The following is an 18724-nucleotide window of genomic DNA, read 5'->3' on the forward strand; positions in this document are numbered from 1 at the left end:
TAACCATGCGCTAGTCAAGGTGCATCTCTCAATTAACCACTTAAGGACCTTGGGTGTTTTTCAGATTTGGCGTTTACAAGACTAAAAGTTTTTTTTGCTAGAAAATTACTTAAAACCCCCAAACATTATATATATTTTTTTCTAACACCCTAGAGAATAAAATGGCGGTCATTGCAATACTTTGTCACACCGTATTTGTGCAGCGGTCTTACAAGCGCACTGTTTTTGGAAAAAATTTACTTTTTTGAATTAATAAGACAATAAATTTGGCACAATTTTTTTATATATTGTGAAAGATAATGTTACGCTGAGTAAAATGATACCCAACATGTCACGCTTAAAAATTGCACCCGCTGGTGAAATGGCGTCAAACTTTTACACTTAAAAATCTCGATGGGCGACGTTTAAAAAATTCTACAGGTTGAATCTTTTGAGCTACAGAGTAGGTATAGGGCTAGAATTGTTGCTCTCGCTCTAATGATCGCGGTGATACCTCACTTGTGTGGTTTGAACACAGTTTTCATATGCAGGCGCTACTCACTTATGTGCGCAAGCTCGTCGGGACGGGGCGCCATCAAAAAACATTTTTTTTGTTTTCTTATTTTTATTTATTTTATTATTTAAAAAAAAAAAAAAATTGATCACTTTTATTCCTATTACAAGGAATGTAAACATCCCTTGTAATAGAAAAAAGCATGACAGGTCCTCTTAAATATGAGATCTGGGGTCAAAAAGACCTCACATATCATATTTAGACTTGAATGCAAAAAAAAAAATGGAAATATAGTCATTTGAAAAAATGACATTTAAAAAATGTTGCTTTAAGAAGCATGAGCGGAACTGACGTTTTAACATCACTTCCGCCCTGCTATGGGGACGGGTGGGGGCCATCTTGCCCTCACTCGCATCCCCACACAGCAGGAGAGAGGACCCGATCGCCTCCGCAGCTACCGACGGCTCCGGTAAGCGGCGGAGGGCGCGGGAGAGCGGCCCCTCTCCCGCCGCCGATAACGGTGATCTTGCGGCGAAGTTGCCGCTGAGACCACCGTTATCGTTTACAGACCACTCACACTAAAGATGGATATCTCGGTTGTGGCAGCAGCTGCTGCCGTTACCGAGATATCCATATTTAAAGTACCAACGTAAATGTACATGAGCGGGTCCTTAAGTGGTTAAGGAAGAAAAAAATAAAAATATTTATAGGGCCGAAACAACCAATTGATTAATCGACAACTAATAGATTATGAATATAGTTGACAACTATTTTCATAATCGATCAGCCGATTAGTTAGCCTGCGTACAGAATACATGATTTGTTTACATATCAAAAATACAGTGAAGCACACATACAGCTCAGTACACCATTCATACATGTCAGTAAGTGCCTGAGAACTTGTGACTGTGAATGTGTGAGGAGCAATGCCTCATGGGACATGTAGTCCTGGGCTGGGTTCTGAAGGCAGAAGTTTTTTTTAAACCTGCTATAGGGGCACTCCATGCTGTATTTTGCAGCTTGCTATTGGGGGTGCTCTGAAGGCAGGAGGAGCCAGATATGTCGGTGGGGATTCCTTTGACTACAAAGTCTTCTATTCTACTGCTTCCAATTTTCCTGTCGCTGTGGTCGATTTGACCCCACTAAAAATTTGTTCTTTAATTGGATTTTTATTTTTGAAGGAAGACATTGTTTTTGTACGGCCAACAAAAGTGACAGCAGGCACAGGGACAAAGGGAGCCAGTCATACATAATATATTACAGTTCTGTCCGAAAATCCTCAAAAGTCTTTTATTTAAATAACAAAAATTTAATCTCCGAGTCTGACGATACCACATTCAACCTCTAATAGTATATACAGTATATCTCTTCTGTCTGTTATTCTCAGAGTGGATTAGAGATTTTGCTCCCGACCCATATAGTTGGTTATTTACATTTACCATGGCATAGAGATATTGAAGAATAAATTGCCTTTAAATGTTAAACTTTACATATTAACTAAATTATACACCACACTTTTTTTTTTTTTTAAGGTTATCCGATCGAAACAATAAATTGGCCAACTAATAAGAGTATGAAAATAATTGCCCTAGATTTTTAACCACTTCATTACCCACATATATTAAAATGACGGATGCAAGGTGGCTCTGCCATCCTGGGCGGCTGTCATATGATGTCCTCGGGCCTCCCGACCGCTAGAGTACGCGTGCCCGCCGCGTCACTCGGGTGCAGATGCACGTGCCTGGCAGCTGCGATGTCCGCCAGGCACAGGTTACACAGCCAAGGACGTGAACGTAAACACCTAGACCAACGTTGTGTCAGGGAAAGGAGACCAATGGTGTGTCAGTGACCCAGTCAGTATCACTCCCTAGGACACACATAACCCCTTAATTGCCTCCTAATGTTAACCCCTTTCCTGCCAGTGATATTTACACAGTAACCAGTGCATTTTTATAGCACCGATCACTGTATAAAATGTAAATTTACACATTTTTGGGACCAAAGTGTCCGATAGGTTCGTCGCAATCAATTAAAATAAATAACAAAAACCCGCAGATCGCCGCCATTACTAGTAAAAGAAAAAATGCCATAAATCCCCTATTTTGTAGACACTATAACTTTTGTGCAAACCAATCAATATACACTTGTTGCGATTTTTTTTAACCAAAAAAATGTACAATACATATCGGCCTAAACTAAGGGGAAAAAAAATAGATAAAAAAAAAAGAAAGTAATTATAGCTAAAATTTTAATAAATATATTGTGTTTTTTTAAAAGCTGTCGCTCGTTTTTGTTTATAGTGCAAAAAATAAAAAAAACAGCAGAGGTGATCAAATACCACCAAATGAAAGCCATATGTGGGGAGAAAACCCCATAAAAAAATAATTTGGGTAGTTTGGCAATTGCGTGGTCATGCAATTCAAAGTGCGATAGCGCTGAAAACTAAAAAAAATTGGTCTGGGCAGGAAGGGGGGAAAAATGCCCTGCATGGAAGTGGTTAACTAGCTGCAAGAAACACCGATATGTGCCTAAGGTGGGGGCCTCCCATAAGGGGAAATAATAAAAAAGTATTACTAAATAAATCACATTTTGTTGCTTTGCAGCTGGAAATTAAAAAAAAAATTGTGCTAAGTAACTTGTAACATCCAAGTAAAAATATAAAACACCAACATGTCAGGGAAAAAGAAAACAAACACAGAATGAGAGTTTAATTCCAGTCTGTCGGGATATATGTCTCCATTAAACTTTGCACCTCTAGACTTTGCAATATTTGCCCACTCTTTGCAGAATTGCTCAAGTTCAGTTTACTTTAATAGTGAGCATTTGTGGACTACAGTCTTCAAGTCATTCCACAGATTTTCAATAGAATTAAAGTCTGTGCTCTGACTAGGCCATGCGAGGACATTCACCCTTTTCTCCTTTAACCACTGTGGTCATTTTTGCTGCGTGCTTTGGGTCATTGTCAAGTTGGAAGGTAACCCTTCTTTCCCATTGACAACTTTCTGCACTTGGCCCTCCCCAATGCTGCCCACTAGGTCCCGATCCCTCTTCAGTCCATCATGAATGCTGCCGACAGACTCCTCGACCTTACCAACCGCTCATTGTCTGCCACCTCTCCAGTGGCTTCCAATTGCACAGCAACTGAAATTCAAAACACCAACATACAAAGCCACACCCAAACCGTCCTCTCTGCTTCTCCCAAGACCTGCTATCAAGCTCTCGTCTCCTCCCATGCTCATCTCCAGGACTTCTCCAGGGACTCGAGAACTCTAACTCAATGTGCCTAGCCTTCTCCTACTCTAGCCACCTTTAGGCAATCCCTGAAAACTCATCTCTTTAGGGGAGCCCATCGTGCCTCCAACTAACTGAACCTTTAGCTCTTCCATCCCCCCAGTTATTGCCTTTTGTACCACTTTATTAGATAACAGGCTCTTATGAGCAGGATCCTCATAACCCTCTTGTTTTGTAATTCTATTGTAACAGTATCGGCTTCCTTTAGATGGTCAAAAGCTGTGCAAACAGTTGGCGCTATACAAATCCTGAATTATAATACCCCCAACATAAGCTGTAGTGTCTGGGGAGTGCGAGACACATTAATTAAAGAGGATTTGGCAAAGTCATGGAATGTAAAGCAAGTATAGTGAACTTTATGTGTCTTGTACATCACATAGTAACTGCTTTTAGTATATGCTTAACTTGTTATGCAGAAGCCTGAATATTGTACCTTTCAATATCTTTGCCAATGCAGGCTTAACACTTACGTTTGATTTCAAAAATAATCCAAGGGGTTTTAAAACATCAGCAATTGTGGTACACATTTTTTATTTATGGGGTCATTTAGGCCCCTTTCGCACCGAGGCGCTTCTAAAATTGCCCATAAAACACTGAGCGTTTTTCAGGCATTTGCAGTGCACTTTTTAAAAAGGACAGGCGACTCAGAAACTTCTCCAAAAACTATTTTGGAGGAGCTCTTGAAGTGCTTTATCGCTTCCCATTTATTTCAATAGAGGGGAGTTTTTGAGGCACTTTTTTTTTTTTTAGTTCTCCAAACATGCTCCATGCCGTATTTGTTTCACTGCACTGCCAGCGCACCATCCCAGTGCGACAGCATTCACGGATTTTAATGGGCAGCAGTTTTTGTGAGCTTTTCCAGGGGCCTTAAAGGGGTTGTAAAGGTTTGTTTTTATTTTCAAATAGGTTCCTTTAAGCTAGTGCATTGTTCGTTCACTTATCTTTTCCTTCGATTTCCCTTCTAAAATTATTATTTTTTTCTTTGTCTGAATTTCTCACTTCCTGTTTCTCCTCAGTAAGCTTGCCCCCATCATCCATGGGGGTTAGTCAGCCAAGACAGCTTACTGAGGAGGAACAGGAAGTGGGAAATTCAGACAAAGAAAACAAAAAAAAACATTTACAAGGGAATTAGAAGGCAAAGGTAAGTGAACCAACAATGCACTAGCTTAAAAGGAACCTATTTAGAAAATAAAAACACGAACCTTTACAACCCCTTTAAACACCAAAGCATTTGGAAAAACTCCTCAGTCTGGTATATGTGGAAGAAATCAAGACATTAAAAGCAAACAAGTTGTAAGAGAAACATGGATATTATCATTGCTGACCTCTCCTTGAAGTGCATGCTGCCTGGCTGACCCCTTTTGCTTCAATACTTTGAGTGAGATCTGAACAAGTACATAAGAACTTCTAAGCTCCTAATCCATGTTCTTGGGACAGTGACTCAAAGTACTGAAGAAAGTGGTTCTGTATACGATTTTTCAGCATGCCAGCAGTCACTATACTTCTCTTACAACATTTACCTTAAGATATGTACATGGTCAGTGTTCCACCGATGCAATGCACTGACAGTGGTCAATAAGGGTTATAAAAATTCAGGTGCCCCTACCCTTAATTCTACGAGTTCTCATCTGCTCAGTTTCAATTGCCCAAGTTTGTGCATGGCTTACTTTACACAGGCAAGACAAAATAATTCTGGGTGTCTGGTTTAGGTAATACATTTGTTTACTGACAGACCTCCAAACTTTGTAAACTGAGACAAGGTTGTTAAGGGGTTAGGTTTCAAACTAAGGCAGCCTAGTCTCATTAGACGGAAAGAGAATTGTGCACAAGTTTGACTAACATGGTGACTGAGAAATGACACCTATCCTGTACAGAACCAATGCACAATGTAATATAGGAGGAAAAAAAAAAAAAGTATAATATATATATATATATATATATATGTGTGTACACATACATGTGGATAAAACATATGTAGCACTGAAAAAAGTCACATGTTGCCAAAATGATTCAAAGATAACGAAAATAATGTCCAATAAGGTGAATGAAGTTCATATGCATACATACATACATACATACATACATACTGTACATACACACACAAAGCAAAAAAAAATTAAATAAACCCACACATATAGTGAGGGGACAAAAGTATTTGAAAACCCTGATTATTTTGTAAGTTTGCCCACTGACAGAAATGATCTGTCTATAATTTTAATGGTAGGTTTATTTTAACGATGAGACCAACAGAACAAAAATATCCAAAAAACGCATTTTTAAAAGTGTTAAATTGATTTGCATTTTAATTATTATTATACGATTTATATAGCGCCAACAGTTTATGCAGCGCTTTACAATGTATAGGGGGACAAGTATTAATTTAAGTAATAAAACAAGTATTTGATCCCCTATCAGCAAGATTTCTGGCTCCCAGGTGTCTTATACAGGCAACGAGCTAAGATTAGGACCACTCTCAAAAGGGAGAGCTTATTACCTGTATAAAAAGACACCTTTCAACAGAAGCAATCAGATTCCAATCTCTCCACCATGGCCAAGACCAAAGAGCTGCCCAAGGATGTCGGGGACAAGATTGTAGACCTACACAAGGCTGGAATGGGCTACAAGACCATCGCCAAGCAGCTTGGTGAGAGGGTGACAACAGTTGGTGTGATTATTTGCAAATGGAAGAAACACAATAACTGTCAATCTCCCTCAGTCTGGGGCTCCATGGAAGAGCTCACCTCGTGGAGTTTCAATGATCATGAGAACGGTGAGGAATCAGCCCAGAACTACACAGAAGGATCTTGTCAATGATCTCAAGGCAGCTGGGACCATCGTTGCCAAGAAAACCATTGGTAACACTCTACGCTGTGAAGGACTGAAATCCTGCAGTGCCCGCAAGGTACCCCCGTTTAAGAAAACAGATGTACAGGCCCGTCTGAAGTTTGCTAGTGAACAGCCAAATTATTCAGAGGAGAACTGGGGGAAAGTTTTGTGGTCAGATGAGACCAAAATCAAGTTCTTTGGCATCTGTTTGGAAGAGGAATTCTGCCTATGACCCCCATGAACATCATCCCCACCGTCCAACATGGAGGAGGAAACATTATGTTTTGGGGGTGTTCTGCCAAGGGGACAGGACAACTTCACTTCATCAAAAAAGAGAATGGACAAGGCCATGTACTGTCAAATCTTGGGCGAGAACCTCCTTCCCTCAGCCAGGGTACTGAAAATGGGTTAGGATGGGTATTCCAGCATGACAAAAAAAAACACACACAGCCAAGGAGTAGCCCAAGAAAAAGCACAATAAAAAAAAAAGGTCCTGAGTGGCCTAGCCAGTCTCCAGACCTTAATCCCATAGAAAATATGTGGAGAAAGCTGAAGGTTGGAGTCAAACATTAGCTTTGAAACCTTAATGACTTGGAGAGGATCTGCAAAGAGGAGTGGGACAAAATCCCTCCTGAGATGTGTGCAAACCCGGTGATTAACTACAAGAAACATCTGACCTCTGACCTGTGATTGCCAACAAGGGTTTTGCCATACTAAGTACCAAGTCATGTTTTGTGAAGGGGTTTAAATACTTGTTTCACTCATTAAAATACAAATCAACTTTTGAAATGTGTTTTTCTGGACATTTTTGTTATTCTGTCTCTCACTGTTAAAATAAACCTACCATTAAAATGATAGACTGATCATTTCTTTGTCAGTGGGCAAACATACAAAATCAGAGGATCAAATACTTTCCCCCCCCCCCCTCACTGTAAATATACTGCTCTCTTCTGTAAGAAGTAACATGAGTAATATGGTGGGAACCTAATAAGGAAAATCGAGAACACATCAGGTCTCCTCTTGGCTCAAGAGTTCATGGAAACCCACGTTCTCTTATGTCCTGTTACCTACACTCCCCATTTCCAATAAAATGTAGCCATTAAATGGAAGCCACTGTCTTTACTTTTCTTTATCCATAATCTTCACATTTGTTTTAAAGGAGTATTAACCATTTTATTTTATTATTTGTGACAGAAAAATTAAATATATTTAATGTGGCACTAAGGCTCCTTTGTCCAGGGTTGTTATTAGGGTTCTAGTATCGGTACCGATACTGAGCATTTGCGTGAGTACTTGTACTCGCGCAAATGCTCCCGATGCTTCACCGATACCTTTTTTTTCACCCTCAGAGGGGGTGGAGAGCGGTCAGAGAGGGGGCGGAGATGGGGCTGAGAGGGGGCAGAGAGCAGTCCTCGGGTATGTAAAACATGCCACTGGAGGAGAGGAGAGCTGCTGTCGCTGCCACCGTCTAGTTGATCGGTGCTCGTGGAACATAACCGCTTTCATTTTAATAGTTGTGTGTTCCCCATCGCGTGTCTTCATATTTAGCCCCTCCCCCTTGTCTGGGCACTTTGATAGACAGATCACCCGTCCCAGGATTGGACGGGTGATCTGTCTATCAAAGTGAAAGCTGTTATGTTCCCGAGCGCCGATCAACTAGACGGGGGGGGGGATAGCTTTCTCTTTGCCACTGGAGACCTATACAAAGCTTCATTTGGGGACACGGCTGCATTTGGGAGACACATGGACACATTTTTTTTAAAAAAAGTATCAGTAATCGGCGAGTACATAAAAGTATCGGTACTTGTACTCGGGACATCCCTAGTTTTTATATATTTTACATCAACTTAAGCTACAGCTAATGAATTTTCACAATGCATTGGACCACGACTAAAATGTACAGTAGTAGTGCATACACAATTTAGCATGCAGGTTAGTGTGAATGAGCCATTAGTCTTCACCCCCAAACCCTGTACTGCCCCATTGATCCTAAACCCAGGTTGGACATGGAAATGCTGCTTATGCCAAACCTTACATGAAGCCCCAACTACTAGTGCCAAGCCCCTTCCCACCTTCATTTGCATCTACTGTCCATACAGGGTTTTATTAGAGGACCTGGCAATGGTGTGGAGTCTAAAGAACTGCACATTTTGTAGCTCTGCCTCAGTGCTCACACCATATATCATTCATGCTAGAAGAACTTAGGGGCTCCCTCAACTACGAACATATCTATCTCCTAAACTTCACTCTCAGTCAACATTATTTCTAATCTTTATGCTGCTAGCATTAGTAGATAGATGGGAAGGTACATCATTTACTGGCTTTAGACTGCCCCCCATTTCTTCAGTTCCTTCCTGGTTTCTTGCCTAGGCAAAAGAGGTTATAACCCCCCCCCCCTACATTTCTTCAGTTCCTTCCTGGTTTCTTGTCTAGGAAAATGAGGTTATAAACCCCCCCCCCGTGTCTTAAAAAAAATGTATACTTTACAACCCCTTTTATTTTAATTCTCTAAATAGCTTCCTTTACCTTAGTGCAGTCCTCCTTCACTTACCTCATCCTTCCATTTTGTATTTAAATGTCCTTATTTCTTCTGAGAAATCCTCACTTCCTGTTTATCTGTCCAACTACACACGGTAATGCAAGGCTTTCTCCCTGGTGTGGAGTGTTGTGCTTGCCCCCCCCCCCCCCTTGAGGGGGGGGCGAGCGGGAGATACAGGATACCCACTAATACACAGCTCCTCTCTTTATCTGCAACGTAGAGAGCGTCCTGACTCTCCTGCTCCACACCAGGGAGAAAGCCTCACATTACACTGAGTGTAGTTACAGACAGAAGAACAGGAAGTGAGGATTTCTCAGAAGAAATAAGGACATTTAAAAAGCAAAATGGAAGGATGAGGTAAGTGAAGGAGGACTGCACTAAGGTAAAGGAAGCTATTTAGGAAAAAATAAATAAATTGTATCTTTACAACCCCTTTAAAGCTCATTGGACTAAACTATACAAGTGAACTGTGCAAATGACAACCCCCCCCCCCCTCTGCTTCACACAGTGTCTCAATTTAAGCACAGTCTGGTCATATCCTGAAAAAGTAAATGTATTGGCATAGAAGCGAAGGTCACATTCACATTGCTGAGGACCAGGCTCTTCTAGGACAATGCTTATTTTAGCAAACATGTTCCCCTTGCTTCAGCAACATCATCATGCTGTGCTAGTGATCTTGTTTGCAAATAATAAAGATTTCTGCATGCAAATGCTACAATATATATCATGCATACACTTACCTGTACTGGGCGGCAGCGCCGTGGGTAAACCCAAAGTAGTTGCCAGTAGCCATTTTGGCCTCTTCACCAAGCCGGCTGGGCACTAACAGAAGAAAGAAAAGAAAAAAAAAAACAAACATGAGTGAGGACTGCCTGTTCATGGGAAAACTTTTACAATGTTTCACAAACTACTAGACCAGTTTGTTTTAAAAATCAAAAAGAGTACAATTAACTATTTTAATCGTGCCTTAAAAACATTTAAGGCCCAAATCCTACGTTTAATACACCCTTTAAATACACGGCTCAAAAAAATTAAAGGAACACTTTGAAAACACATCAAATCTCAATCAGGGAAAAATATGTTATATCTATACTGACATGGACTGGGTAATGTGTTAGTAAAGAAAGGATGGTACATCATTTGATGGAAATGAAAATGATCACCCTACAGAGGGCTGAATTCAAAGACACCCCGAAAATCAAAGTGAAAAAATGAAACAAACAATTATGCAGCAGACTTGTGCGTTTTTTCCTGAAATTTCATTGCAGCAACTCAAAATGGTACCCAGTAGTTTGTATGGCCCCCCCACCTGCTTGTATGCATGCGCAACATTGGATTATGCGCTCAATGAGACAGATGGTGTCCTGGGGTATTTCCTCCCAGATCTGGCCATGGCATCACTCAGCTCCTGAACAGACTGAGGTGCAACCTGGCAGCGTCGAATGGACCGAAAAAATTTCCCAGAGGTGTTCTTTAGGATTTAGGTCAGTCGAAACTGTCCGCATATTCTCGCCACATGAGGTCGGGCATTGTTTTGCACCAGGAGGAACTCGGCACTGCACCAGCGTAGGGTCTGACAATGGGTCCAAGGATTTCATCCCAATACCAAACAGTCAGGGTGCCATTGTGTAGCCTGTAGAGGTCTGTGCGTCCCTCCATTTATATGCCTCTCCAGACCATCACTGACCCACCACCAAACCGGTCATGCCGAACGATGTTACAGACAGTATAACAGCTTCTCCAGGCCTTTCACATCTGTCACATATGCTCAGGGTGAACCTGTTCTCATCTGTGAAAAGCATGGGGCAACAGTGGTGGACCTGTCAACTCAGGAGTTTCATGGCAAATACCAATCAAGCTCCACAGTACTGGGCAGTGAGCACAGAGCACACTAGAGGACATCGGGCCCTCAGGAAGTCTGTTTCTGATTGTTTGGTCAGAGACATTTACACCAGTGGCCTGCTGGAGGTCACTTTGTAGGGCTCTGGCAGTGCTCATCCTGTTCCTCCTTGCACAAAATAGAAGATACCGGTCCTGCTGATGGGTTAAGGAACTTCTACGGCTCTGTCCAGCTCTCCTAGAGTAACAGCCTGTCTCCTGGAATCTCCTCCATGCTCTTGAGACTGTGCTGGGAGACATAGCAAACCTTCTGGCAATGACACGTATTGATGTGCCACCCCGAAGGAGTTGGTTTGCCTGTGCAACCTCTATAGGGCCCAGGCATCGCCTCGTGCTACTAGTAGCGACACTGACCCTAGCCAAATGCAAAACTAGTGAAAAATAGTCAGAAAAGATAAGTGAGGGGAGGGGGGTGGTTGGAAGAAAAAAAAAATGAATAAACAAAAAAAAAAATCTTCATCAACACCAAAGCAGCGAAACTGATAAGCAACCCCCCTCTGCTACTTAACTGACCAGATTAAATATCCCAGGAGTTTAAAGTGGTTGTAAACCCTTTGGGGAAGGGGGAAGGAAGAGAAAAACAAAAAAAACACACACACACCTGCAAGACAAAAGGCATAATGAGTTAGTATGCAAAGCATACAAGCTCATTATGAATTACTTGCCTTAGATTGAAGCCCCCACAGCGGTCCTTGTCCCCCTCCAGCATCTCTCCCGGGGGTTACTTCCAGGTATTGCGGCTCCGGCACTGTGATTGGCTGGAGCCACGATAACATCACTCCCGCACATGCATGCAAAAGCCACCGGTAACGGCACGGTCACTGAAGCAATACGTGGCATTGCTTCAGTTTTCCCCAGTGCCGATGACATTGGCACATGCAGGGGACAGGTGGTCTGTAAGGGTTTATAACCACTTTAATTGGCTTGATGCTATACTCAAATTAAAAAGCACTCCTTTAAAAAAAATTTTGGGGGCATGCTAGTTTGGGCCAAGCTGACCCAAAATAACTATTTACTGCACTAATAGATACACCGTGTAGACTGTATGTATAGCAATGTGTTGCTGCAATTGAACAAAGACTTCCTGCATTATTACCAGAACAAAACACAATCAGGCCAAGTGATGATCAGCCATTCACAGGAAGCTTTGTATTCCATGAATGAATACATAGCTTCCTCTGACTGGCTGGAGGCGGGAGGATGATGTTATGCTCTCCGCCTCAGCCAGAGGGAGGAGTACATTCACAGAATACAAAGCTTTCCCCTGAATACCGAGTTTCCTATGAAAATAAGCCTGGGTCTTATATTAATTTTGGCAACAAAAAGGCACAGTAGGGCTTATTTTCGGGGTAGGTCTTACCATGTAATGTGCCATCTTCTCTCCCCCTCTCTCTCTGCTATCAGCAATCCCCAGTGTAATCTGAGTTAAAATGCTTATAAAATCCTATAATCCACTTTATTACAGTAGTATATAATGTACAATGTGTGTGCTTATGTAATATAATTGTGCCAAATGCCTTTTGTTATAGTGCCGCTCTGCGCTTCTGTGACCCACCGGAGTTCTCTTCTCCACATTTATATTACAGAACACACATTGTACATTATATATACTCCTGTAATAGAGGGGATTATAGGATTTTACAAGCATTTTAAACTAGGGCTTATTTTCGGGGTAGGGCTTATATTGCAGCACTCCAGGAAAATAACGCTAGGTCTTATCTTCTGAGAAACACAGTAGCCGAGCACCACTCAGCCCAATTTTTTTTTAGCAAAGTGGACAAGGGTCAGAACGTCCGACAATGTTATCCTGCCTTTGCTATCCCATTCTGGTGATCACATAACTCATTTGAATAGGAATTACAGGGACAGGAAGTGACTAAACACAACTCCACCTATCTCTATATATCTAGATCTCTTTTTTTATGTTGCCGTGCATTAAAGAATTATGATTTATAGTATAGTTTAACAATCAAAATGTACACAACATTCACATAAGCATTAGATAAAGATCCTGGACTGCTGCACTCCTTAAAACGATATCTTTATTGTATAAATAAAATCCAAAACAACCAAAGCGATGCAGTCAAAATGAAGTGAACAGGAAAAAGGTGGCCGACATGTTACACATCATGTGATGCTTACTCGTAGTCACCCTCTTGCTCGCTCCCGAGATAGACTATGGGGATTTGCCAGGTTAAAAAAAAAAAAAAAAAGTATTGTACATGACCACAACTAAGACTGACCATACACTATGCAATGAGGTCATACCTAAACACTTTAAATTTTACGCAATCAGGCAGGCCCCCCTGCACTAGATAGTTGGAGGCTAGGCCTCATGAACACTGGATGTTATCAAAATTCCAGTAGCGTTCACGGTAGAATTTGTTTTTCAGTGTTTTTTTAACATAATTCATACTCGCAAAAGCTTACAGCACTAAAATGCTGATAAGTGCCGAATACCCGCGTTTTTTGTGTCCCCCCCCCCCCCCCTTTTTTTAAAGCTTGGAGTTAGAGCAATTTTCGAGCTGAAAAACTCATCTTAAAGTGGTGGTTCACCTGAAAAAAAATATGGATTTTACGGTGAGTACAAAAATCCTTTCTCCGAGTTCATGGACGGACACAGCAGCAATTGACCTTAGGGTATTATATCCTTCATTCCAGGAGAGACTAGGCAGAAAAAAACAGCACTTCAAGTGTTAAAACACTTTTCAGTACAGCTCCTCCCAGGGGGTGTGGTCCCCCGGGTATAACTCTCTGACTCAGCAGCTCCAGTTCATAACAAGCATTACAAACAAAAAGGAGGGGTGGGTGCTGTGTCCGTCCATGAACTCAAGAGAAATGGATTTTACGGTGAGTACAAAAATCCTATTTTCTCTTCCGTTCATGGACGGACACAGCAGCAATTGACCTTAGGGACGTCCCCCAAGAAGTGTCAAAAAATTTGAGGGATGGGGGGGGGGGGGGGGGAACACAGCAATTAAGCTTCACCCCAAACAAACCAGAGTTCCTCAACGGAGGAACTTCAATCTGAAACAGCCGCCTGCAAAACCTTGCGGCCAAAAGAAAGGCATCCGCAGATACACTCACATCCACCTTGTAAAACTTGAAAAGGTGTGGATTGACGACCAGATCGCTGTCTTACACACCTGTAAAACAGACGCCCGATGGCGGAAAACCCAAGAGTGATCAACCGCCCTGGTCGAATGCGCCGTAACTAGAAAGGGAGGCGCCCGCCCCTTTAGGGCATAGGCTTGGAGCAGTCTGATCCACCTGAAAATGGAGGCCGATGAGACCGCCAGACCTTTCTCATGAGCAGCGAGTCCGATCTCCGGGATGGAGCCATAGCAGACAAGTACGCCTGTAGGACTCGCACCACGTCCAAGGGAAGCAACGTGGCCTCCTTCGAGTTCTTCGGCTGAGGACATAAGGATAGTAAAACAATGTCCTCATTATAAAAGAGCCCTGCAAGACAAGGCCGCCAGATCAAAAACTTGTCTGACTGAAGGAATGGCTACTAAGAAAGACCACCCTCTGGGACAGAGAGAGAGAAAGAGGAATCTCCCGAATGTCCTCAAACGGAGCCCTTTTGAAGCACAGAGAGGACCGAATTCAAGTTCCACGGAGGCAGTGGAGGAGACACATGAAGGTCACAAGCCAGACCCCCTGTACAAACATACGCACCAGGGAGTGCGTCGCCAACGGTCGCTGAAAATAAACAGCCATGGCCGAAATCTGACCCATAACCGTACTTAAGGCGAGAGCTTGACCCACTCCTCGCTGTAGGAACAGCAGCACCTGGGACAGCACGTATGTGCGGGGGTGTCCTTTCATCTCTGCACACGAAGAGATGTAGGCCTTCCACGTACGATGGCAAATCCTATGTGAAGTAGACTTCTGTGCAAGTAGCACGGTAGAGATCACAGAGTCCGACGGACCTCCAGCTCCTGGCTCCCAACAGCCATGCCGTTAAAGCCAGCGACTGTAAAGCAGGGTGAGGAAAAATAGGACCCTGCGACAGAAGATCTACTCTCAGGGGCAGAATCCAAGGGACGTCTGCCACCAGACGCACCAGGTCCGCGTACCAGGAAAGGCGCGCCCAATCCGGAGCGACCAGGATTGTTGGCATCCCCTCCACTTCGACTCTGCGCAACAGGTGAGGGAGAAGCTTCAGAGGAGGGAACACTTGGTTTAGGCGATAGTGACCCCACGGTGCCACCAACGCGTCCGCCCAAGGGTCTCTTGACCTGGCCACGAAACGTGACACTTTCCGATTGAGACGGGACGCCCGAAGGTCAACGCCTGGTGTGCCCCATTTTTGGCACAACTCTGAAAACACTTCCAGGTGCAATGACCATTCTCCCTGGTCCTGTGTTTGGCGACTTAGGTAGTCGGCTTGCCATCTCTGCACCCCCGGAATGTACACGGCCGACAGAGCCGGAGCGTGCCTTGTGGCTCACCGGAGGATGTGTGCAACCTCCACCACCGCAGCCGAGCTCCGCGTGCCCCCTTGATGGTAGACATACGCCACGGCCATGGTGTTGTCGGACTGGAACCTGACTGAACGGTCCTGCAGACCCAGAAACCACTTGGGGAGACGCAGCCCGATAGCCCGGAGCTCCAGGACATTGACTGGCAGACGGGACTCCACCTGGGCCCTGGGCTGAATGGACACTCCAGAACACCCCCAGCCGGAGAGGCTGGCATCCGTTGTGACCACTGTCCGATCGGACCGGGAAATTATTTTTGCCGTGCCAAGTACCGGAGAGGTCAGCCACCACACTAGGGAAGACCTGACCAGGCGACTTCACCCAAATCTGGATTAGATTTTTTTTTAAATTTATGAATGTCAATTCAACATTTCATATTCCTGATATGTGCCTGCTGTACTTGTAAAGTATTTTGCTCTCTTTGTATTGCTTCCTTTGTGTGAAATCCCTGATGTTCCTGCCAGTCTCTCTGCTTTCCTATCAAAAATTGACCACACTAAAGGCCCATACACACGATCTGACCTTTTGACAACAAACCTCCAACGGACCTGTTTAAATCGGACAATCCGACCGTGTGTACACTCCATCGGCAAAAACTTTCATATGACAAATGTTCGCTGTGAGAACAGACAAACTTTCCGGCAACAAATGTCCGATGGTACAAAATCCTATCCTGTGTGCACAAGTCCATCGGACTAAAGTCCAAAAGTACAAACACGCATGCTCAGAACCAATGCAAAAGATCAGCCAACAAAAGCAGAAGTTGCCCACAGGGTGGAGCTCCGCTTTAAGAATGAGAGCACAGCCTGCTCGATTCTCCAATTATGCTGGGAACTCAGCCTGCTCTCCTCCAACGATCAGACGATGGGGGCCGATGCATTCGTAACATCTTACACCCTAAATATGGCTGTAACATGTTACAAAAGGGAGCGAGGGTTACATGAAAAATTCACCCCAATATACTGGACTGATGAATTGTCCCGAGTATTAATCTAATAGCAGCACCATCTTTGGTATATAGTTAAAGGGAGCACAGCAGAAGATAGGCATCCAATATGTCCCGACTTACAATGTTCACCAACATTTTAATACGGGGGGGGGGGGGGGGGGGGATTTTGCTGTAGCAGAAAATGGGTTAACTGTAGGAAGAGTACAAAACTGGCAAATGGAGAATTTAAAACTCCTTATAAAACATTAAGGCCCCTTACACAAAGCTAGCGTGGCCGCATTGGCGGTAAAGCGCCGTTAGTTTTATCGGTGCTTTACGGTCGTTTTTAGTAGCTCTTTTCGGCCACTTCTGCAGTGGTGCCTATTCATTTCAATGGGCAGAGGCGCGGTCACCGCTCCTAAACCACCCCAAAAGATGCTGCTTGCAGGACATTTTCCAATGACCTGCAAGTGCACAGCTCCAGTGTGAAAGCACTTAGGCTCTCACACTGGGGCAGCAGGGGAGGCATTTACAGGTGCTTTACAGAAACATATTTAGCCCTTTAGTGCCTGAAAAACACCTCCGGTGTTAAAGGGGTCCTTAAGCGGTGCTCCCCCCCCCCCCGAAAAAAAAATGGGACACTTACCGGTCCAGCGATGTCAGCACCTGCAGCTGATGTTTCCAGCAGCCGTCGGGTGCTGCCGCCACCATTGTGGGCAAGGGTACCCGGCAGTGTAGCCTTTCGGCTTCATGCCGGGAACCCTACTGCACATGCGCGAGGCCCCGCTTCTCTCTCCTACTGGTCACCGACTGAGGCTCTCAGAAGTGAGAAAGGTTACCTGTCACAAAAGGTATCCTGTCCCCCCCAAAAGGTGCCAATTGTGGCACTAGGGGGGGGGGAATCAGATGAGCAGAAGTTCCACTTTAGGGTGGAACTCCGCTTTAAGGATAAGTTCAGATTTCATAACATGTTACACCTGGGTCTAACACGCAACGTTACTAAATGAGCAGCCCCTGCATTGAGTCCCTATTGTGACAGCGGGCTGAGGAGCTTTTCCCTGCACCCGGTGACAATTTAGATTTGGGGGGAAAAAACTAAAGACGGCGGTGCAGAGCTTCTTTTCACCTGGCCGCATCATTCACACAGTTCCCTGAATGGGAGAACTACAATCACTTGTCTCAAGTAGTTTCTCAATGAACTTCCATGGCACTGAGGAGTGCTCAAGGTAGTTATGAATGCTTCCAGTTTAGTACCTGCCTGCCCGTATGAGAAGACAGATTCACAGACTGTCTGCATGAGCCAGAGAGCATGCATGCAATGCTTTACAGGCTCCTAATAAAATAAAAGTGTGTGTGTGTGTACCTACACACTTTTTTTTTTAAATAGCACTTTTAAGATGTACATTTATTTTTTTATTTAAATCCAATAGGGTCGAGCATCCTCCTAATACCCCTAGATCTGTCACCAAGAGATGATCCTTGGACATGTAGCAATTCACCAATTAGTTTAATCACCATGTCACTGCTCAGGCTGAATAATTGCCAGCAGTGTCAAGTTCCCAACTCCACACAGAGCCAGACATTTAAAGTGGACGCATCCATAAACCAATGTAGTTACCCTGTGAATGAATGACGCGGCTGTGCGGACCTCAAACTATTGCACCGCTTTTAAATGCAACAGCAGCTGCTGCAGAGAGGAACCCCCACCTGCTGTCACAGGAGGAGGTGGGGGCTGGCATGTGTTGTATCCTAGATACATATATATATATATACTCGCCAGCACACCAGGAATCATAACGTCCAAAGATTTAATGCATATCTATTATGTCAAAAAGAGCAACGTTTCGAGGCCACGCAGGACCTCTTCGTCAGGCAAAAAGATACAAATACAATAAAGCAAACAAATATATAAGAAGCTGTCACCAATGAAAATCTTTGAAAAATAAAACCCACCCACCCCAAACACCTCCTCCCTCTACCCACCCATCCAATCAGGAGTCTATTAGGTATGTTATGCAAGCACCTATTAGTGATCAGTTAATCACAAACAAGCATGAGCAAAGAGTCACATGGGGTACATACCCCCAGCTGTGTTCACGATCAAAACAGTGATCGCATAGCTGCTCAGTTGTACATTGCCAGAAAAAATGTATAATGTGACAGCGCGACTTGTAAAACAAGCCGCTGTGATATGGTTCAATGGGAGGTACTAGAGAGGAAGCGTGCTATATTCACCCAGGATAAGATGATAAGTGAAGAAA

At 43.6% G+C, this 18724-nt stretch overlaps 1 protein-coding gene and 1 non-coding gene across 5 annotated transcripts in view; both read right to left on the reverse strand.

Moving 5' to 3' along the window:
• Nucleotides 1-18724, reverse strand: part of ZFR (zinc finger RNA binding protein) — a 106578-nt gene that overhangs the window by 51227 nt on the left and 36627 nt on the right. For all 4 annotated transcript variants that reach the window (XM_040337976.1, XM_040337966.1, XM_040337994.1 and 1 more), the window contains exon 3: nt 9890-9971. In XM_040337976.1, the coding sequence (XP_040193910.1) occupies nt 9890-9971 (82 nt within the window). The remainder of the gene's footprint in view (nt 1-9889; nt 9972-18724) is intronic.
• Nucleotides 9699-9835, reverse strand: LOC120925390. The gene has a single exon (XR_005746665.1). It is a non-coding gene; the product is annotated as a small nucleolar RNA SNORA66 (small nucleolar RNA).

This window comes from Rana temporaria, chromosome 1 (assembly GCF_905171775.1).
Source record: "Rana temporaria chromosome 1, aRanTem1.1, whole genome shotgun sequence".
In the NCBI taxonomy this organism is placed as follows: Eukaryota; Metazoa; Chordata; class Amphibia; order Anura; family Ranidae; genus Rana; species Rana temporaria.